The sequence below is a fragment of the Castor canadensis genome, chromosome 10 (genome assembly GCF_047511655.1).
Source record: "Castor canadensis chromosome 10, mCasCan1.hap1v2, whole genome shotgun sequence".
Lineage (NCBI taxonomy): Eukaryota > Metazoa > Chordata > Mammalia > Rodentia > Castoridae > Castor > Castor canadensis.
In genome coordinates, this window is record NC_133395.1 from 15,460,109 (window position 1) to 15,483,345 (window position 23,237).

At 40.6% G+C, this 23,237-nt stretch overlaps 1 protein-coding gene across 7 annotated transcripts in view; it reads left to right on the forward strand.

Moving 5' to 3' along the window:
• Abcc4 (ATP binding cassette subfamily C member 4 (PEL blood group)) overlaps positions 1-23,237 on the forward strand; it is a 229,483-nt gene that overhangs the window by 145,230 nt on the left and 61,016 nt on the right. For all 7 annotated transcript variants that reach the window (XM_074043133.1, XM_020183142.2, XM_074043129.1 and 4 more), the window contains one exon: positions 6,176-6,255. In XM_074043133.1, coding sequence (XP_073899234.1) covers positions 6,176-6,255 — 80 coding nt within the window. The remainder of the gene's footprint in view (positions 1-6,175; positions 6,256-23,237) is intronic.

The window sequence follows — 23,237 nt, forward strand, 5'->3', positions numbered from 1 at the left end:
GCCCAGAAGGGAGTTGCATGGGACAGTCATTGTACACGTAAAGGTGACTTGGTTAACTTCTTGAAACAGAAGGAACACCATCAGAGATTTCCAGATTTTTCCCCACTATTAGAAGTGTAGTCTCTGGGCCAGCCATGTTAGTATCCCCTGGGAGTGGAAATGCAGAATCCCAGGCCTTGCCCAGGGCTCTGGATACTACATAGCTTCACATGGTTCCCAGGTGACTAGTGTGCAGATTAGATTCTGAGAAGCATTGTCCCTGTGAGTGTTACACTGACATAAAGTCATTCTGATTCTCATGGATGCTGTACATCCTGGCGCATTTCCTGATGTGTTTACAGACTTAGGAAGACTAGAGAGTGTTATTTGCCTTGCAATGATCAGAATTCGTCCTGTTTTTCCTAGGGAGGGTCATGTGGAAGATGGTCATGGCCCAGGTTCAAGGTCTCTTTTTTTTTTTCCAGTAAGAGCTACTTTTTTTTTTAAATATTTATTTTATGGGTTTGTTTATGATTTTTTTGGTGTGTGTTAAGAGTACATCTACTCAGAAGATTTTCTATCCTTTAAAAAAGTTGGAAAACCACTGAATTTATGGCATGTCATTATCAAATCCAGCTCAAGCACTCCCTGGCCACTTAGTTACAGGTCCTATGTGAAATGCAGTCCATGTTTACAAAGTTCGTATAAATCTAGATGTGAATTTAAAGCTAATGTATTTGCAAAGTAGCTAAGCCACTAAATAGATGTACTATGAAATATTCTGGGACTATGTCCAGTCTAGGGATAACAAGAAGCAAACTAAAATAGTCTTCAAAATATCAGAAAACTGCACCTTCCCACATGGCCATGCCCTATGTCCTTGCTGAGAATATATCGAGGCTCAGTTTAGACCCAGTTTTAATCATGAAGTTGAAAAGTTTCCTCCATGTTCATCACTAGCAGTAAAATGGAGGTTGCAGTAGACTTGGGACAGTGATAAAATGTGTCATGTGAAAACTCAGTAATACACAAAGTCCTTGGGGGTCTGGGACTGTATTGAACTAGCCTGTCCCCTTCCAAGGACACAGTGAGGTTTAAAAACAGTCAAACCTGATTCTCAAAATATTAGTTCAAGGTTGTCAAGAAAAGATATATGTGTGCCCTGTCTTTTTAAGAATTCAGAAGTCTGCTATCCACATGGAATAGATTTTGCCAAAATGATTTAATTTTTCTTAAAGCTTTATTACTTAAAAGGGTAATTAGCAACTTAGAAAGTTAACTTTATAAAATTCATTTCCCCGAGCAATTTCGGTAAGTCTGTGTTTTGTGGGTGTGTGATGTTGCTGCAGTCATGGTTTGGGTCACCAGTGTGGAGTCTCCCAGAGTTGGTTCAGATGGAGATGGGTGGGCTAGATGGAAGCCTGGGCAGCTAAGGAACTGGAGTGAGCAAGGCTGACTGTTCTGGAACTGGGGCTGGACACACAGTGGTCCTTATAGGATCTGGAAGCCACTGTCAGAAGCCTTGTGCTTATGTCATGTCCTTTGCCTCTCCTCTTTGCTTTGGATGGTGTGACTGCCCCTTTTTCCTGCTTCTCTGATGGATTCAGAGTTGCTGAGAAGGGCCACCTGAATGACTTGGCAGCTGGCACCTGGGTTTTTGTGAGTTGGCCACTTTTGTTGAGCTGATTGTGATCAGTGATGTGGAGGGTTCCTGAGAAGGGCAGTGCAGTTCTTCAAAGACTGCCCCATACAGGTAAAGAAGTTCAAGTGAGTGACAGATTCCTGAGAGCTGTGCTTGTTAGCAAGAGTTTCAAGGAAGAAGAAGGGCTAAGGCTGAGACTTTGGTAAGTGGAACTGAGTGGAGTTTGAGACCCTTCCCAATAGAGGACAGAGAAGGATGCACAGCCAGGTGGAATGAAAAGGAGGCTACTTAGGTACCTGTTACCTATCTACTCTCTCTTCTCTGTTCCTAAAGACTTGATAGCATTAATTTGATAGATAAAGACATAAAGATGCAAATGAGGTTATTTTAAATGAAAAATTAAGACATGCTGGTTAATTGTGTGAGATAAAAATAAGTCAAAAGTGCCTTCAACGTTTTCATGCTGGGTGTTTGAGCTTAGGTCAAAGGCACTCAAAAAGTGGGGTGTAGGTTGTCATGGATCCATTTCAAAGGATTGTTTAGTTTAGCTGTGTGGAGTGTAAGATGTTTTGTAGGATGGCTACTTGTCTAAGTAAGCCATGGGAGGTCAGGAGTGGAGATAAGATCTGGGGTACATAAGTAAACAAAAAATGAAAGAGAGCAAAGTGCAGGGGGAGAACCAAAAAGGAAAAATGATCAACAGCTCTATTCTTGGGTGGCAAAGGTCAGGGAAGGAAGTTGTCCTGAAGAATGAGGTTTGTCATGCTTCTTTCCCTTGCAGTGTGGAAATCCCCAGAAGGCTGAGGAGAAGGCATCCACCCCATTATGAAATGCATGTCCGTGAGTGTGGCCAGTCTTTATCTCCTCATCTCTAAGACAAGGAGAGTGGTACACAAAGTGCCACGAACATTTCCATTGCTTACAGAAGCTTTCTTCATGGGCCATCTCTATGTGAACATCTCATGGATGTTTGGCACCTTGTTGGGGAAAGAATAGGCAGCAGAGAGATAAGGGTAGGGTATCCAGAGTTGGGGGTGCCTAGCCTCAACTTTGTCTTCTCCCTCTTGGAGATTCTTCATGGTAGAATCTCAGAAATACAAGCTTTGGACAGTTTCATGCCCCTTCAAACTCTTAACACCCTACAGTGATCATGTGAGTAACTCCTTACATGTGTGTGCTACTTCTGACCTTGGAAGATCCTTTGTGAGCATGCTCTCTTTCAGACTTCTGGTCTCTGACCTTGTGAAGTAGTTGAGGCAAATTTATCATCTCTGTTTTACAAATAAGGAATCTGAGTCTCAGTAGAGTTTGGATGAGTTGCCTGGAGTCCTGTCCTTTCTGTGCATCAGAGGAGGGTGAGGACATTGTGCAGCCTTGTTACCACTGCTCTTTTCTGCACTTTTTCTTTCATGCTGTTCTGTGAATCTCTGCCATGTGGATGTCCTATTCTGACAGAGGATGAAGAAGAGGCAAACTACCAAACCTCTACAACACCTGTTCATTGTTATGCTGGTCTAGCTGAATTAGTTTGTGTAGAATGATGCAGAAAGTTCAGGCTGACTCACTCCTGGATTGGCGTCCTTATCTCCCTGGCCCACAATGTCCGCGCACAGTGATCCTTTTCAGTCTAGTGAATCAGCTGGGTTCCATTCAGTAACCTACACTTCTGACCACTCTTTTCCCCCCTAGGTTGCACTGTGCCTGAAGTGAATGGGTCTATACTTTTTGTGTTGTCAGATAGACTCTGTGTTCTTTGGGTTAGTCTGTTTGGATTTAGATCCTACTTCTCACCAGAACAGTGGTTCTTTTACTTGTTTCTCCCTCTACCTACCATTGACTTCAGGTCCGTGACAGTGACCCAATATGGTACCCATCTCAAACCCAGTACTTTCGGCCATCTCTTCAGAATATTAAACCAAAGGGCAGTCCCCTCTCTTACTCTAACACTGAGCTACACCCCAGTGTCAGTGGCCAATCTTATCAAAAGAATTAAGTTCCAGAACCATCAGTGGGTTCTAGATATGTGTGTACCTTCTTTATATGCACCTAAAAGTGGGTATAGATAAAGAAATTCTTAATATTGAAGAGTTCACTCAGAGGTTGGCTCTGAGTATGAGCAGAGGCGATCGCCAAAGCAGGACCTTGTCTCATAAGGGATTATAGAGACCCCAGGGACTGACAGTGTCTTGTGAGAAGTCTGAAAGGGCTGTGATTAACTTTCTTTAAGTACATGAAGGGAGAAATGAGATTCACTGTGTGTGGTTACAAGGGCAGAATAAGCAGCAGTACAGTGGGTGTTTGGGAAGGTAGGACTCTGTTTAATGTAGGCAAGCCTTTTCTACTAGAACGGTCCGAGGATGGACTGCCCCCACTCCCTGAAACTGTGACTTGCCTTCCTTCGCATCCCTGGACACATTCCACCCAGGGCCACATGCAGTGGGTGAAGAGACATGGCAGGCGTATGGAGGTCATTCATCATAAGGATTTGATTTGGAGACTTTTAAGAAAATGACTGAGGCCATGAACTTGACATCACATCGCTGATTACAGTAGTCTGCCACAAAGCCAGATGAAAATATTCTGCAAGCACTTTTCTTTGTCTTCATTGTTTCTTAGAGCAAGGAAGTAACTATTGAATCTTTTGATCTCACATTGTCTACACTGGGTTCATTGGTGAATACATATATGGGTTTTGGGTGATTTTTGACATTCAGTTATTGTGGTAGCTGTGTGAAGACAGCTTTTCTAAATGGATCGTGTTAGTTTTGTATTTTATGCTGTTTGCTAGCTTTGGGTTTCTCAGACCTGAAGATTCTTGCATTTGGTAAAAGGTAAAGGGGTGACTTTCATGTACTAGTCATCTGTACTAGTCAGCCTTTAAATGTTTTTAAACAGAAGTTTTTAAAAATGTTTTTGGCATTTTGAGTGGAACCATACTTCAGTGTGTCTGAATCTTGCCTATGTTAAAAAGTTATAAATTTTCCACTGAAGAAATGTCACGTGTTTTAATTAAGCTTTTTAATAGTTTTAATGTGTGTTTTCCTTCTTTTGTATTGATTCTTTGAAAAGCTAAAAATACAGTTTAGGCCACAGCATCCATGATAATTATAATTCTGATTATTATTATAATAATCAGAATTCAGGCACCCTCACTAATGCTCACCTGACCTCCTGCCCCCCCAAGCCTGGGCAGAAGGGCATCCTGGGAGCTCATGAGATATGCAAATGCTAAGACTCCACCCCCAGTTATTAAGCCAGAGTGCATATTTTAACGTTGAACTTCCTCTCCACTGGCATGCTGCAGAACCTGGGTCACAGTCACCATCCTGCCTTTTTGTTTGTTTGTCTTTGAGCACCTCTTAAACAATGCCTATCATCGGGACTAGTTTCTTTCCCATACATGGGCCCATTTAATCGGCTCTAAACAACTGTCTAAAGGAGGCGTTATTAAAGGCTAAGAAAAGTTGTCCCTGGGTCTGCCAGAGACTTCACTAAATGACATTTTATGGAGTCTGCATGTCCTAAGCCTGAGACAGGAAAATTGAGGCCCAGCTGGTCTCTGACTTATATACCCTGCATTTCTAGGCTGAGCCCAGGTGCCCCTGGAAAGCCTTTGAAGGCAGCATCCACTGTTCTGACCCCTCATGGTCCAGTGACTTTGGTTTCGGGAGATGGAAGAGGAAGTCCCCTCTAAGGGACACTCCCAGAGTCCTACATCACATCTTGTAGCTGGCTTCCCAAAGCATCACTTAGAAAATAAGTTCAGAGACGCAAACCAGATTCTTGCTTTGTAGGGGAGGAGGACTTCAATTTTTCAAGTAAAAAAAGCAATATATATTAGAAACTGGTTTCTGCTGGTTTTCTGGTATTCTACTTGACAGGGGAGTAAAATCAATGATAGGAAGTGAGTATTTAATCATCGAGTATTATTTCTGTTTTCCTGCCTGCGTTCCTCTTGTCTCCTTGAACGTTCAAGTCTGCTTTTGTCACACTTGGCACCTGTCTGTTTGCCGATAGTGCACTCACAATTTGGAAGCATTTCAAGTTTCCCAGGATGTGAGGTGCCCTTGAACCATCCTGGGGAAAATAAAATTCTGAGGTTACAATTATATTTAATACAAAATGCACCATTTAGCAAAGTTAATTCTAATAACTAAAGCAAAATCAGTTTAACAGGATTAATTTATGTGTTTTATAATTGTTCACCTACCCACTGAGAGCTTTAGATCCTAGAAGACATCTGAAAACGAGGGAACATTCTAAAACCCACCACCCTTTCTGATACTGCCCACCCCCCCACCCCCCGCTTTTTTTTTTTTTAAATCAAGGCCACATTTTAATTCCCTGCCTGGTACCGTTTGGTGGTATTTTTATTTCTCTTTAGGTATCATCCTATTCTCTTTCTCTTTGCCACTGACATCGGCTTATTTCATATGAATGCGTAATATATTAAAGACATATGCATCTAAAATATTGTTTTGATTTGTTTGCAAGTAGTTTCTCTTAAAGGTCTATCTGGGGAAATGAATAATTTCTCATATCCTGTTCTTGCAGGAAGAATTTTAAATCGTTTCTCCAAAGACATTGGACATATGGATGACTTGCTTCCCCTGACATTTCTAGATTTCATCCAGGTAAGGTAACAGTAATGTCAAGCTCTCAAATGCAAAACTGAAGTTCCTGGCTTTTTTTTTTTTTTTTTTTTCAAGGTTTTTTCATTTGGTAGAAGGGGGTGGGAGTGGGGATCTGGGCCTGGCCCTGTGTAATGTTACCTTAATAAAAGGCCATGTTTGTAGAAGAAAGGTGTGGCCTTGGTTCGGAGGCTAAGTTAGCGTGAGTAATACCTTGTGTGTGGGTGTGGCCACACAGTCTTGTCAGGGTTGGTTCATGGCAGTTACATGCTGGGTAAGTGGCTCTCAGTCTGCCTCCCAGGGATCTGGCGTGGATTTTTCTTGACTGTGAATACATTTCATAATATAGAAACAATCACCTCTCACGGAAAGATAGCCCAGATTAACTAAATTGTGCATTGTATTACCACAAAGGGCAAATATTTACTGCACCATTTTTTTGTTTTTTTGGGTTTTTTTTGACGAGGATAAAACCAGGTGTGGTTACTTACAAAGAAAAGATTAGTAATAATAAGGTGAAAATAATACTTTGTTAACAAGGACAATGGAGAGCGGTTATTGCAGAGACAAAGCTTTTAAAGGCAACCATGATTAAGTCAATAATTTGAGTACAGGATCAAAGTCATCTCAGAAAATGCCTTTTTGTTTTTCTAGGCAGTTTTTTCTTTTCACCCGTTGACTGCTCTGTCTTAATGATATCTTTTTTTTTTTTAAATAGCAAAAAAAATCCTACACGAAATCTTCTATAAAGCATTTGTTTGGTTTGGGAACTTGAGGTCCTAAAGAATAGTGTTGGGTCCTCTTATCGCTTATGGTCTTCATTCAGGATTGTTACTGCTGTGGTATAGATATATATGGTTTTTGTTTTTTTTTTTCTTATTGTTTAATTCTGTCTACTTTTCAGTGACTCAGGCCGGGGAATTTTTTTTCCTGGTGTTTATCTTGGAAGCGAACTGCATCTATCTGAAGCTGTGCATTTTGTAAAATGCCAGCTGCTGTCGCTAGCATGCCACGAGTTTGGACAGTTTTCACTTTCCCTAAGTGCCAGTTTACAGTAGTTCTTACCAAGCGTGGAATGGAAAGTCAAGAAGTGAAAGTGCTGCAGGTGGGGTTTCCATCTATGGCTTGGTCTTATTGGGTCTTTCTCCCTCTTCATCAGTGCTCAAATGCCCAAGTTCGAAGTCGAAGTATAAAAGAAAATTAGATGTGTCAGAAAAAATCAGTAATAGGCCGAAAATAATTGCTGGCATTCCTGTTAGTCATACAGAAAGGCAGCTGTGAATATCTGAATGCATACAGCTTAGCCCATAGGCAAGGCATCCCTTGTTTCAATGTGAAGTAAGCTGAGACTCACCTGGGCTGCGCAGGTGGAACTTATACTGCAAACCAGCACCTTTGATTGTCTTTGTCCTTCTGCAGACTTATTTTTAAAATGTGTCCCACCAGATTTAGCTATGCTGTTTATCCCTCCTTTCCCCCTAGGAGCAGTCTTTCACTAAAACTGTTGTATTTATTTTTTTGTAGAATGCAGATGACTGTAAGTACAGTGACTGCTAATTACTTGGAGATTTTCTGAAAGGTTCTATTTTCCTGCAACTGTGAGCTAGGCTGAGTTTGGGTTTGCAAAGCCGGCTGGCCCACTGTGTGCTTAGCTGAGTGAACCCTGATAATTAGAATCCCCCATGGGTTTTTGTGTCACATGTGGAGTGAAAGGCATGCATGCTACTTGGTTTCCATATAAAACATTCTCAACAGCCTGAGGAGTAATATTCTAGTCTCGTTGTACTTCTGTTTAACCAGCTAGACAAGGACCCTTTTTTCTCCTTATTATCCAGTCACATAGTCTTGGTACACTTAGCATTGTTGAATACTCCTGGTCCCAATTAACCAATTTCTTGAATCTTCAGCAAAGGTAAATCTTGATGTTATTGTCTCCAAGAAAGGAGTTTTATATAAAGGATAACTCAGTTATCAATTGTGATAAAGCCCTATTGTCACTTGTTTTGTTTGCAGGTGTCTTTAATAAGGCTCCCCATAATCCCTTCAGGAAGAAATATTTTCTCCTTTTAAAAATAGTATTAGCTAAATATAAAAGCCTTGATCCCTGCCATTGTGGTTGATTCTTTGAGGGACATTTCCCAACATTCATTGTTTAAATGGTTGTCAGGAGGAATCAAGTGAAACTTAATAAACAGTGCTGGAACTGGTTCATCGTACTCTGTGCAGAGTCTTTCTGCAGAGGATTTGCATTCGATGAGTGGGCTTTTCACTGAGGTATCGCTGGGATCATTTTTGAAGTATTTGGGGCCTGTTCCTATATTAGTGAGGAAAGATTTTTATTAAAGCCACAAGTATGAATTTAACCTGCCCTCAAATAAAGGCCAACAAAAATATAAATGTAAATTGATTCTTCTTTTTTTTTTTTTTAAGTTGGCTAGACTGTAAGGATGAAAACAACCCAGTGGGGTTCTGGGACTCTTAATGGAATCATGTAAACTTAAAATAAACACTATTATGGTAAGCACATAGAATGAAAACTAATTTTCCAAATCAAATACATTATATTCAATTCATTTTCCCCAATCAACCAAATGTTTAAAACCTGTTAGTTATAACAGCAATCTTCTGGAAATTAATTAGAAGCCTATTAGCTCTGCTAGCTGAGCCGAATGAAGGGAGTCACTGCTTACATTTCTGAATGCTCTCCTGAATTAAAATGAAGCAAGGTCAAAATGACAGTCAGCTTGCCGAAGCTTGTGGCTGTGCTCACTAGTTGGTCTTTTTTTTTGGGGGGGGGTTGTTTTTCAAAAGCAATTTTGTCTACTTTGACTCAATCCTTTAATGAATTTAAAGAAATTTAAGTAGCCATCAGATAAACCATACAGGTGGGATGAATATTATCTGTCTCAACAGTAGCCCCCCTCAATTGCCTCTGAAATGGAGATGACTTTTCAGGCCTCATGTTTAGTTCATCATTTTCCTAAAGGGTTTTGTTTATCGCCCCTTTCAAAATTGAGATAGGAGAGAATTTCCTGTCTGCCTTTGTTCTTAATGTCATTAGCAAAACCCGCTGCTGACATAAGGAGACCCAGGGTCTTAACGGCTCCCATCAGATTCTGTGGGTAATTAGCAGCACTACCACACCGAGGCATTCGTGGGACCCCAGCGTCTGTTCCACTCAGCTGCTGAGTTTGTCTGAAGCAAGTGTTTTAGAAAGGCCTGGGAATGTCCTTGTCAAGAAGTACCCTTGGTGTACCTAGCAGGAGATGGGTGCTTATGTGTCTACAGGGAAACTGTAGGTCCTCTGTTATCCTCCAGCCAGAAGGGGCTTGGCATGGCATGCAGTAACACTCAGAGTAGAAACTGAAACACAAAGCTGAGAATACAGAACTAAGCTTTTCCTGCTCATCACAATATTCTGACAAACACTGCCGGGTTCATGTTTTTTTCCTACTAAAGCTGTGCGTAAGCACAGAGTTTTCTGGAGAATTAAAATTGAATAGCTAAAAAAACAAATAATTACATTTGCCCTCGTGAACTTTTTAATCCAGAGCATGCATGTTTGATTACTTTTTCTGGGGGATAATGGTAGTTTTGTTGGTTTTGTAAGTAAGACTTTAAGAACTGTGGCCCATTGAGTTGGAGCTGGGCTCTAGTTGAGTCTGATGTTGAGGAATTGAGGGAGGAGGCCTGTGAACAGAACTGCCTTTTGGTGGCATGATGTCTGGAGTCTGTATCAGAAATCAGGGACAGATTTATTACTCTACTCATGGTGTGAGTGAGATAAGGAAATTCTGTTTAAAATGTGAGCAAATTTCCTGGCCAGATAGAGGCTATTTACCTAACTTTGTACCTTGGACTTAAACAAATGATTGGTATTTGTGTGAGCATTGATGGGCTGTTACTTGTTTTGATATTGTTAGCTATTGATATTCACGCTCTCAGGACACAGACATAGCTAGTTTTCAAAATGTGTGTCATTTACTGCTGTTCTGCATTAGAATAAGAAGTATGAATAGCGACTGTGGGGGTGGTGCTCAAGAGACTTTGGAACCTGGGTAGGCACAGGTGTGGAACAGTAGTGATTACAGAGATGAGTTTTTGACTGACGGGGATGTTGAGAAAGGTAGACCAGAATTAAAGAATGTTTTTGAAGAGTAAAACAGAATTGAAGGATGTTTTTAAATATATCCAAACCATAAACATACCATTGAGAATAGTAATTTGCAGATTACAAAACAGTCTGCAGGTTGCATTGGGATTGCCACAGGTTTGTGACATAAGTTAGCTAGGGTCTGGAGGTGCATACCTGACTTAGAAAGTGTTATTCAAGTATGTTTTGCTTCTTTGCTCCTTTTTTCAAAAAACGTTAACCACTTTGACTATTAATGATATCTCTAAAACCAAGTCATAATCAAGCAGGTTAAAACTAGATGTTTTTCTGAAAATTGGTATCAAAATACAAATAGTAGCAAGAGTTTATCTGGACCTCATACATGAGAAATTAACAAGAAGGGAGATCTTTGAATGGAAATTCAAAAGATGATGTATTTGGGTAAACAAGCGAAGAAAAGCATAGAAGAGATCACTGAAATTCACATTTGAGTGTTTGATGACTTCTAATATTGGCACAAATACTAGCAACATGAATGAAGTTCTTCATTTTCTCACAATAATGACTGAGTTTCTAATAGGTGCCATATTTGTTTCTTTGGCTTGTGGGGTGTGTGTGGTGGGGTGTTATGGATGCTAAGGCGAGGAGCTTCTAGTCAGTTGAGACTGAATCTAGAAAGGCAAAGGCTGGAGACGAGTGAGAGAAGGAGAATCCCCTCCTGGCCAGCCCTTCAGGAAACAGGACCTGAGTGAATGTCCTGAATCCAGTAGGGTGCGAGCCTCTCATGGCCCTCCTCGAGCTCCCGCCCCCAGATATCCAAAAGTTCACCCCCTATGTGTTCGAATGGTCATCTTTGAGGGCCAGCCGGGGAGCCTGGCCCAGGAGGTGGGCACAGCTGGCCTGAGGAGGGACCTGTGGATTGGGCTGGGAGGGTTGCCCAAAGTCCCCCACTTGTAACCACTTGTTCTTTGGCATTATTTGAGAGTGAGAGGCAAAGGAAGTTGGCCAGAATTTTCTTCTTCTTCCTCCTCCTCCCTCCTTCTCCCTCCTTCCTCTTTCCTTCTTCCATCTTCTTCCTAAGAAGAGACATTGTGTTCATATTGTAGGTGGAAAGAAAACGCCCACTGCTCATGGGGTTTTTCACTGTTTTAACATTTTTCATGTCCCTCATCACCCGTTGGCTATGGACAGTCCTTTAAAAGAAGGACTCTGAGCTTGTGTTCTGCAGAATCCACTCAGGACTGAGGTGGGTCGATAACTAGCTTTTTAGTACTGAGGCCACGCAGCTGTGCTGTGTTGAGCCTGTCCACAGATGGGAAGGGGGTTTTCTGTAGTCATCCTGGGCATTTCCTCTTCCCAACAACCTTCCCCTATAGGGCAGACTTCCAAACACCAGCTCATACCTGGTTGAGGCACTGTAAGGAGGTTTGGTTAACATAGGGTTTCTCCACAAGGCTGAATATATGCAATTATTCAGGGAGAGTTGCCCTTATCCAAGAGTTATTAAGCTAGCACATAAGGTGCATGTCTTTCGTGGGCCAAATTACCTGTGCACAACAGTGATCCTAACTCACAGTTAATGGTGGCCTCTCAAGTGCTGAGCCGCTTTTCAAAACCTTTATTTGTACAATCCTGCTTCTCGTTTTCCTGGCAACCTCAGGAAGTCCAGGCATTTATTGTGCTGGTTTCACAAAAGAGGGAAACGAGGCTCAGAGAAGTTACTGAATCTCTCTGGGATCACACAGTAAATGATCAGCTGGAGACTTACTTTGTTTATGATGCTTAGTCGTCATGCTCCTGAGGGAGAAGCCCCTTCCTGTGTTTTGCATACCAGCATATTTGCAATGGTTGAGGTCATGTGTGGAAACTCTGAGGCTGACTTGATTTGTCACCTGGTGTCCCATCCCCAACCCCTCTAATCCTCCTCTCTAACAAAAATCATGTAAATACATGCTCCTGTAACATGGCCCCATCCATGCTAATGTACATACAAACCTTTTAGAAATAGTAGTACTAGCTATTTATTTCTTTTCTTTAAAATTAAAGGTAGACAGACTGTCACCTAAAATGCCTTTTTCTTTTTTCCCTTCTCTTTGCTAGTTCATAAAATACCCCAGTCTGGGAACTACTGTTTTCCTTAGCTTTGTGGTAAGCCTGGTCTGAACCCTGGGTACCAAAGAAGCAGATAATATTTAGACGTGAGCCTCAGGAAGTGCAGGCTGCCATCTTCACACATACTTTGGTGCATGTTTGGGTGGTGACATGCAAAGCTCTGCAGTAATACTGTGTGGACAAGGAAGAAGAACTGGCTATGACAAAAGCAAATCACATTTCTTCAGATTGGAGGTTAACTTTACATTAAGACTTAATGTACAGCAGGCATTTGCACACTGTACTAATACTGTTGGAAGTGCATTCTGTATAAAAAATTACAATAGTACACTAAAATTCAATGTAAATACTATAAATAATGCATAAGGTACATAGCATAAGTCTGTTATTTAAAAACCCTATTACTTAATTAAACCAAATGTCCAAGGAACAATTTATGTTTGTAATAGTCATAAAAATCTCCCTGGCTTTATTTTGTAATTCCTTTCTGTGAAGACAAGAGTTTTGATATATTTAATTTTGGACATTGCAGGTTGTCACCATATTATAATGTGTGTGTGTGTGTGTGTATACACACAGAGAAATACACACCATCAAGGAGCAATTCAATTGTTCATAGGTGACCCTTTCAAATCATGTAGCTGGATTCATATCTTAAATGGAGGAAATTAATGTTTATGGCTGTAATATGATAGATTTGGGCTATTGTTGAATCGGGATCAGCATTTTAGCCAGCTTTGAAAACTGAATGGCAGCTCACCTTGTAATTCTAAGGGAATAGAATGATGTCTTATGTATGTGTATTTCAGCCCAGTTATGAGACCATATGGAAAATAGTTAAGGCCAGTAGTCTGGTTTATGCACACATGATGCTTGTCTCTGAATTGTGCCCAAGCTTACTTCCTAACAAGGGTCTTATTTTCAGTTTTTTCTCTGTTTCTTTTAGCAAAGGATTCCTTCTGTTTCCTTAATACTCCAGTTAGCATCTCAGGGCTGGACAGCAGCCCCCTCCATAATGTAAGACTTCCTTTGGTGTTTGACTGTCCCAGCAGTGCTGGAACCTGAGGTTCATCCACCCTCCATGGGCCTTGTGGAAACCTGATGGTGTTTCATGACTCATTCTATAAGGTTTTCTGTTTTCAGGAGAATTGTGGGTGAAGTTAGTAGAAGCAGTGACATTGCTGTTAGAATTTTATACCTATGTGGATGAAGACAAAAGTTAAAATAGCAACTTCAAATTTGTCCTTGAATCTTCAGGGGTAAACGTTAGCCTTTATCTACTTTTTAGTTCCCTTCCTAGAATGTGGTCTAGAGAGGGTGAAGAAGTTACCAGCTGCTCATGCCGTTCAGTCATTCATTCATTTTCTTCTTCTCAGCCCACTCAGTGAGTGCTGGTGGGGCATACTCTGCTCCAGAGTCAAGTTCACTTCCTGAACTTGTCCTTATAATTTTATAATGACTTGCTTATCCCCTAAGATGATAAAATAGGAAGACAAGATCGAAGAGTGGTTTGACAGGTTGAAGGCTTTGGAAAGACTTGGCTTCACTAGAGCTGGGAGTGGTAGCTCATGCCTGTAATCCTAGCACTCCTGATGCTGAGGCAGGAGGATCTTGGGTTTGAGGCTGGCCTGGGCTACATTGCAAGACCCTGTCTCCAAAAAGAGATTTCAGTTAAAAAAAAATTCTGCTAGCAATTAGATATGAATGGGTACATTAAAAGGGGGCAGGGGAGGAAATGACAACAATCAGGGGATTGTGGGAGGACTTTGTACTCAGAGCTCCCCAGGTTTCTTGAAAGTGTAGACGGTGCATTATGGGTAGTCTTCATATGAGACAGACTCCAAGAAGCCCCAACATCAGACCTGAACATGTTTTTTTAAGTTAAAGTAAAACTTTATGGTTTTGTGTTATTTCTGAGCTGGGCAACTACATTTTCAGATTGTAGCAGATACAAACTACCAGGTATGGTGCAGTCTAGTCAGATTATAGTTGCTGACAAAATCTGAGCTGTTTTCAATTTCGGGGGATTTAAGAGTAAACATAAAAAAACGAATGTGTGCAGTCTGTACGGTGTGCTTCTACCTGAGTGGTATGAATCAACTGCCTGCGGTCCTTTTGCTCTACAGGAATAGCAATTGCAGGTGGACGAACAGAAGCTCTTCTGTAATCCTGGGCCCCTGAATGCCCAAAGCCAAGGGACTGGACTGACAGAATCTGAGGCTTGCAGCCCTGAGAGATAGGGACCGACTGCGCCAGGTTTAGAAGCCAGAAACTTAAGGCTCTAGCATTCAGGTTGGAGGCTTATCACTCTAGACTAACTGCCAGTACCCCCAGCATTTGCTATCCATTGTAATCCTCAGCTTCCAGTGGCAGTGGACAGCAGCAGGAGGCAATGTACAGCAGCAAGAAGTGACAGGTGGTTCCTTGTAGTGTTATAGCTCTCATACAGGCTTTGACCACTGGGACTCAAAGTCCTACAAGGACAAGTGTTCCAGTTCTCAGACCTAGGGTGTTGGAACTCCCAGCCCTTGACAGCGGCTAGTGTTATGGTTCTCTGAGACCTTGACCCTTAAGGCTCTGTAGCTCTCTGAAAGTGGTCTAGTGACCAGAGTCCATAGTTTCTTGTATTCAGCTCTATCACAGCTTTCATTGTCTCTGTCACCGCTATTCCCCATCATTTCTGCCCTGCCACTCTCTAGAACACTTCAGCTACTCTCTAGTCATTGCTGTCACTGTTGCTACTGCTGGCACTGGAGTGACCGCTACTGTTGGTATTCTCTGCTGCTACCACTCTGCTTCCATTTCTGCCATCCTGTGTTACCAGCTCAGCCTGTCCTACTAATTAATGATAAAGATCAAAAGTCGGCAAGAAAAGGCCTTTTATTGGGCCTAATGTTACAGCACCAGGGTACAGTATAGGAGGTTGTCTCACCAAGCTGGCATACAAGGTGAGCCAAAATAGCTTGCTTATACTGCCAGAAAGGAGGTGTTTGGACCAACCACAGCAGTTCCTCCAGCAAATGAAGGGCTCTGTTTGCCCCACAGTCCTTCCACGGGGCCATCAGGGGAGGTTCTCCTCCTCTGACCTGGGTGGAAATGGCTTCACAGTTATCTAGAGTCCACTGAGGCTTGAGATGGCAGAAAGTCTGCTGTGAGCTGTTTGAAACAGTTGTGACTGGGACAAGGCCTTTAGGGGCCAGAGTTGTGCCTTGGCAGCAAGTAGCTCTGGTTGCCTTATAGCTTCCTAAGATGTCCATGTAATGTTCAATGTAGCTAATGCTGGCATGAGGAAAGTCCACCTTGTCTGAAGGGCATTCACCCCAGCAAACCAGGGCACCGGGGGTAGATGTGGTAGCTATCAGTTAGAGAGTCAAATTGCCCTGGCTCCCAACATCTTAGCTTATTTAAAGGAAAAATAAACATTAAAAGGTGGTGCTTACAATAAAGGCTTATCATTAACGGTAATTTAACAGTATTTACAAGTGCTCCAGCAATGTTTAACTCTTGCTCCAGTTACCCCAGCGAGAGGTATGTTCATCTAATCTGTCTCAGGAGGACCTAAGAGTCCTGAAAATTATTTCTACCGATGCTCGTGATTCTCCAGGAAAAGCTTTACATTTTAATGGGATGAAGTTAAGTGTGTACCATCAAGTACGATTGTATGTGGTGGCTGGCGCTTACAGTGCAAGTGGAATTGAAGTACCATGTAGGATGAGTGGGGGGAGCCTTAGAATTTCTCTTTCTAATTCAAATGCTAGCTCTGTCACTTACTGTCTGTCCTCACAAAGCCACATACTTTACATCTGTAAAGTCATGGGAATAAAACCGATTTCATAAGGGTTGTTGTGAGGATAAAATGATATTTCGATAACATTCTTTTTGTTTTAGTTGGTTAGTTGTTTTAGAGGCAGGGTCTCACTGTGTTGCCTAGGCTGGCCTCAAACTCTTGAGCTCAAGTGATCCTTTACTTCAGCTTCTCAAGTAGCTGGGGCTATAGACATGTACCACTATGCTTAGCTAAAAAAAAAAATTTCTTTTTTCAGTTGGTACTTAGGATCAAACACAAGCCCATTATCACTGTACTACACTGGGCCACTGTTTCAATGAAATTCTTAGTGTATCATCCAGGCACACAATATGCACTAAATAAAGGGTAGTTATTTTTAAAATAATACTTTTTGCATTTGAGACAGGGTCTTGCTGGCCTGAAACTTGCAGTCCTCCTGCTTCAGCCTCCCAAATGCTGGGTTGTTTATAGGTGTGCATCACCTTGCCTGGCTTACACTTATTTTTAAATGGAAGAAGTAGTTTGATAATGACAGTATGTTGCATTAAGATAATTGTCAGACAGATAATCAGATCCATAAATGCTACTATGTGAGTTTGCATCCCAGATTCTAGGTTTGCTACCCCTGAAGAGTTTAAGAGCTGTTTTCTCATTCAGAATCACAGTATCAAAATCGATCGCTTTCAGAATAGACCAGGGAGCACTAAATATTTTCCTGTTAATGTAGTTCCATCCTATTTCTGAAACTCAGTTGGTCCCCGATAACATTGAGTAGAAAGCCTCAGTTATCTGAAATTCTTGTAGTTAACATCATTGCTTCAAAGAGGTCTTCCTACTAGCAAGACAATTGACAATGATGGAACAATGGAGAAGTGGAATTTAGCATTTTAATTTTTTTTCCTAATTCGAAACTGCTTTGAGGAAGCAAACTTGCACGCAGCTGCCCTCAGCAAAATGCTGTACTTTATTGAGGAGAACCGAATTGCTAAACCTTTCTTCCCCACACACTCCTCATCCAAAAAAAAAAAAAAAAAAATCAACAGCTTGACTGAGCTTAAATAACTGACTTTTCATATCCTTTCACAGGACACAAAGGGCTAATCCTGAGGCTACTTGAGCCACCAGTGCAGGCAGTAGTAGGGACACACTGAATGTGTCCTACCCCCCTCCCCCCACAGCACACATTGACTGCCCCTTTATGAAGTGAAAATGCCTAGCCAAAGAACATGTGAAGAAGGTGTCCTCTATCATTTCTTCCTGGGGGGAGGAAGGGGAAGAGTGAGAAAAAGCCGCTGCATCTGGATATGGAGAACAAAGCCAGCCTAAGACTTGGGGATAATAGGTCGGGTCACTGGTTTTTATAGAAGCACAAGAGTGGAACTGCCTAGACTTGTCTGGGTACCACTGACCCTTGCATTTCATTGTCGTGGAGATGTCAGAGAAAGTGTGTAGAAAGCACACTGAACAATGACTTTGTCATTTTGAGATTTCTACGGTTTGTTCACCCCTACCCCCCCCTCCCACCCTCAAATCCCCCTGGGACAAAGAGATAGTTAGTGAGGTTGCCTTGCTCTCATTTCACAGATCTCTGTCTTACTGGCTCTTCAAAAGTAAACTCATCCATTTTAACTGAATTGCAGTGTTCTCCATGCTTTTAAAATCAACAAAAGCATTTGAGTCAGTGTGTTTGCAAGGAGGGAATAGCCCGTGAAAATGCCAGCCATAGAGATGGTGATTCATGCCAGCTGCCAGGCTAACACGGGCTTCCTTGTGGTAGACAGGGGAGTGGATGATAAAGGTTACTGGAAATACTGACCAACACTTGACCCGTGGGTTTCTGTGATCGGGATGATAGGAGGCGCACAAGCCCACGCTTCTTGATTCCTTTACTTCTCTTTTCTTGATGAAGCATGAGATGGTTGGTGGTTTTTTTTGTTTGTTTGTTTTTGTTTTCAGTGAGGTAGCACACTTAGAAAGCTGCACCATGAACATCAGCGTAGTGACAGTTAATCACTGGGGACCCTCCCAGGCTTCCAGGCTGGCAACCAGTGTTCCAATTTGTCCCAGCATGTGTGCTCCAATGATAATGGTTGTAGTTTAATAAGAAGCTAATTAAGACCTAAAGAAAAAAATGAAGGATCCTCTTTTTATCAAGCCTGGTGACACTCTGCAGAGCATGGAACTTTACATCCTGGCATTTATTGGATGGTGTCCATGGCAAAACCATGGTGGGCATTCACTGTGCATTCATTCCTGGCCATCTTGCATCCTTAGTAATGATAAAATGAACCATTGTTCCTTGGAAGAGGAAAATGGCAGAACATTTACTTAAGACCTTGAGAATCTCCACCTGCTACTCTTCATTGCATTCTTTTTTGTCTGTGTACCCGGTGAGTTTTCTTGATAAGATGAACTAGACGGGGTTGGATTGGGGGACTTGCCTCATTTAAATCTTTCACTTAACTATTTTTTATATGGATGTGTCCTTTCAATTTGATATGGAAAATAGTTCATTATAATCTATACTGTCTTGTGGTTGTATCCTGTTTGTGAGTTTCACGACTCACTTATTTCTTGAAGCCCTTTCTCTGGTTCGTTGATTGAGTGTTCTGTGATTGTCATCTTTATTCAGGCCTGAAGCACCCTGTGAGAGAGATGTCACCCATGGCTTGGGACACACAGTAGATTACTGTTAGCTCTCACTTATGTCACCTTCCCCACTTTCAGTGCGCTCAAGACAGTCACTTCTTGGCTTGTGGCTGTTTGTTTATACATTGCCCCAAACCTGCCTGAACATGGCCAGTAGGAGAATGGAATTTGGGTGGCATAATCTCTTTCTTAACCCTATCAATATTTTTTGTCAACTGTAGTTTTCTTACAATAAAACACAAACATTTTCTTTTAGTTTGATTAGTTTAATAAGTTTGGGTCCATTTATGTAACCTCCACCTAAAACAAGATAAGGAGTACCACCCCAGAAAATCTCCCTTGCCCCCTGCATTCAGTTTCCATACCTGCCTCTCTCCCAGAGTAGTATCAGCAGAGGCTAGCTTTCTGGTTCTTGTACTGCATACACACAAAATCAGTACAGCTCACATTTTTCTGTGGCTGGATTCTTTTGCTCAACATGTTTTAGTGGTCCTTCCCTCCATCCCTCCTTCTCTTCCTTTCTCCCCCACATCTCTCTCTTGAGTGATATTCTCACCTTTGTATGGAGGTACCACACTTTACTTACCTGTTCTCCAGTTGATGAACATTTGGTCATTGCCAGTTCTTAGCAATGAACTTTCCTGTACAAAAATTTGTATGCATATGTACATATATGTTTTCATTTCTTTTGGATGAAATACCCAGGAGTTGAATTGCTGGGTTATAAGGTAAGTATATATTTACTTAAAAGAAAAAAAAAACCTATCTCAAATGTTTTAAAAATGGCTGTAGAATTTTATATACCCACTAGTAATACGCAGGAACTCCAGTTACTTCACATTTAGTGCTTGTTAGCACTTCGTATTACCAGTCATTCTGATGGTAGCCTTTCTCATGGGTGTGGCTGGTTTCCTTGTGACTGTATTTGTGTTTCTCTGATGATTAATGATATTGAGCACTTTTCATGCATGTTTATTGGCCATTTGGAACATGTTTTATGAAATTACTGATTCAATTCTCTTTCTCATTTTTTATAGTTGTTTTTGAAAATCTTGTCATGGTTGATTTATCAGAGTTTATATATGTTGAATACGAGTCCTTTGTGAATATTTTCTTTCAGTTTGTGGTTTTCCTTCTCATATTCTTTATGTTATGTTGTGGTGAGTAGGTTTTAATTTCAATGAAATCGAAAATCTTTTTCCTTGTGTATTTTATGTGTGTGTGTGTGTGTGTGTGTGTGTGTGTGTGTCTCCCCTAAGACATGTTTGCATACCCTAAGGGTTGAGACATTATTTTCTCATTCTACTTTTGAAAAATGGTATATCTAGCATTAGTTTTGGTACATGGAATGAGCAGTTAGTGATTGAAGTTTTTTCCCCCTAGTTATTCAAGCTGCATTTGTTAAAGAAGACTTGCATGCATTGAATTACCTGGATGCTTTGATTGGCTGAATGTGAGTGGGTCTTGTCTGTACACTTTATTTTGTTCAATTGATCTGTTTGTATTTATATGAATACAAAATGCCTTGTATATTGTTCATTTTAGTAAGACTTGACATCTACTAGTTTAAGTCCTCTCACTTTCCACTTCTTTGTCAAAATTGTTTGTGCATTCTAAATCCTTTAATTTTTAGAATGAACTTGTCATTTTCTGTTTTTAAAAAATTCTTGTAGTTGGGCTGGGAACATGGCTCAAGTGACATAGTGCCTGCCTAGTAAGCATGAGACCCCCCAGTTCAAACCCCTGTAGCGCCAAAATAAATTCTTGCTGATTTTGATTAATATTATCTTTTAGTGATAAATCAATTTGGGAATCTATAAATCTTAACAATATTCGATCTTTTCACTTATCAACATGGACTCAACATGGTGTATTTACTTGTTTAGATCTTCTTAATTTTCCTCAAAAATGTTTTATAGTTTTCAGCATAGACATCGAGTGCTCCTTTGGTCACATTTATTCCAGAATATTTGATGTGTGCAGATTCTTTTTCTGGGATCATTTTAAATACTTTTCAGGTGTTTGTGCATATAGAAATACAATCGAATTGTGTCTGTTGATGTTGTATCGTTGAGCTTCCTGAATTCACCTTACATTTCCCAGAATTTTTTTAAATTCTGTAGACTTTTTCTACATATACAGGTATGTTAACTATAAATAATGACAGTTTTGCTTCTCCTTTTCCAATATTTATGACTTTTATTTCTTTTTCTTGACTTATTGCTGTGGTTTGAGTTTCTAGTACAGAGTTGAATAGGAGTAATAAGATCTTAAACTCTTGGGATAAAACTTTCAGTATTTTCATATTAAGAAAGATGTTATTACGTATGCTGACATTCACAATATGTTTCCTATTCTTTTTTTTTTTTTTCTTTTTTTGGTGTACTGGGCTTTGAACTCAGGGCCTCACACACTTTCTAGGCAGGTGCTCTACCACTTGAGCCTCTTTGCCAGCCCTTTTCTTGTATTGGGTATTTTCAAGATAGGATCTCTCAAACTTTAATATGCTGCTCTTTTTGTATCTTCTTAAGGTAGACTTTTAGAGCCTTGACTTTTAGCCTTTCTTCTTTTGAAAAAATACATGTATATGCTTAAATCTATAAATTTACCTCTAAACACAGCATTAATTACAGTCCTCCAATTTTAATATTGCTAATTTTCTTTTTCAAAATACTATCATTTTATTGTAATTGCCTTAAACCAGGTATTATTTAGAAGTGTATTGCTGAAGTTCTAAACATGTACTGATTTCCTGGTTACCTTGTTATTGTTACCTTGTTAAATACACTTAGGTTGCATATATTTTGTAGACTTTTTGTCCCTTGAAGTTAGTTGATACTTCCTTTTTGCCAAAGTAGGAATGTACTTGAAAATGATATAGCTATTGACTATAGTCATAGGCATTCAGTTGTCATTAGATCAAATTTTTTAATAAAAAAACCTATACCTATATTCCTTTTTTCTGCTTGTATTATTAAGATAAGTGGGTTAGAGTTTCCCACTATAGCTTTGAATTTGTTTCTTCTAAGTGTTGTCGTATTTTGCTCTAACAGTTTTGTTTTTAGGTTTATATAAATTATTTATTTGGGTAATTTGACTCTTTTTGTTTATGAAATGCTTTCCTGTAGGAATCTTCCCTGATTAAGCTCCTTTGTTCACAGTGGCAGTGACAGATACTCTTGCTTTGTTCACTGTTTTCACCTTATATACTTTTATTTCTAAGCTATGTCTTTTGTAAGTAGTAAACCTACAGACTCCAGCCTTGAAATTGTAATAGGCATTAGCACTGAAAAAAGGGAGAAAGGAAGCTGTCAGTCATTGAGATATGCTGACCACAAAGGAAGGAGGAGGTATACCACATTCCCTGATGCTTTCTATTGTGTTGGCAAGCATATTACAACCCACAAGCCACTCTCCCTTCAGTGTACTTAGCTGTGACTCGGGATCCAGAGGTAACTGAAGGATGACACAGGTTCCAGAGCTACTGTGGATGTGAGAAGATAGAGCAGCCAAAATGAGGGGTGAATTGTAGAAAATGTTTGTGTTTGTCCTCATCCAAATAAGACATATCAACACTCCGTAAAGTTCTGATTTAACAGGGGTAACTGAGTTGGGCGAGGTTAAAAGAAATAGGTGTGTTAAAGGCGACACCTCCCAAGCTGGGTCCTGTAACAACAGATATTAGACTTGGGAACCAGAGCTGATTCTGAACTGCCTGAGATATGCAGGGTGCCATAGGCATGTAAGTTACACCTGCTGATTTAATGCCAACACTAAGGCTTAGGGGCTTACTTTTAAGGCCTTCGGTATTTTCCCCTTTGCTTGGACTCATCCTGTAATTGAAGGATAATGAGTATGATTGATGGGAATTACATTTTTATTTCTTAATACAGAAATTGGCATAGACTGTTCAAAATTTTAGTGCATCCATAAGAATCCAGTTTTAGCCAGCAGCAGCACAATCTGTTATGATAGTCATTTCATTCAGATGTAATTTATCTCATGTTTCCAGAATAAATAGATAGAAGAATCTCTTTTACACCCATATGAGTAAACAGATTACTGATCAAAAACTAGGCATCAATCTTTTCCTCTCTAAATCAGAGGGAAGTCTTTCTTGCCATACTTTCTTGCCAAGAAGTGAATCCTGTTTTGTTTATTTCACTTAGGTCATATCTTCTGCAAAATCAAGAATAGTTTGAGGCAATCTGGATGATTTGCACTTATCGCAATTTGGAACAGAATTCTGGAGTCTGACTGACAACAGAATTAAAAGCTTTCCAGTTCCACTGAGCTGTTAGCAATCTTGATGGTCCTGATTTT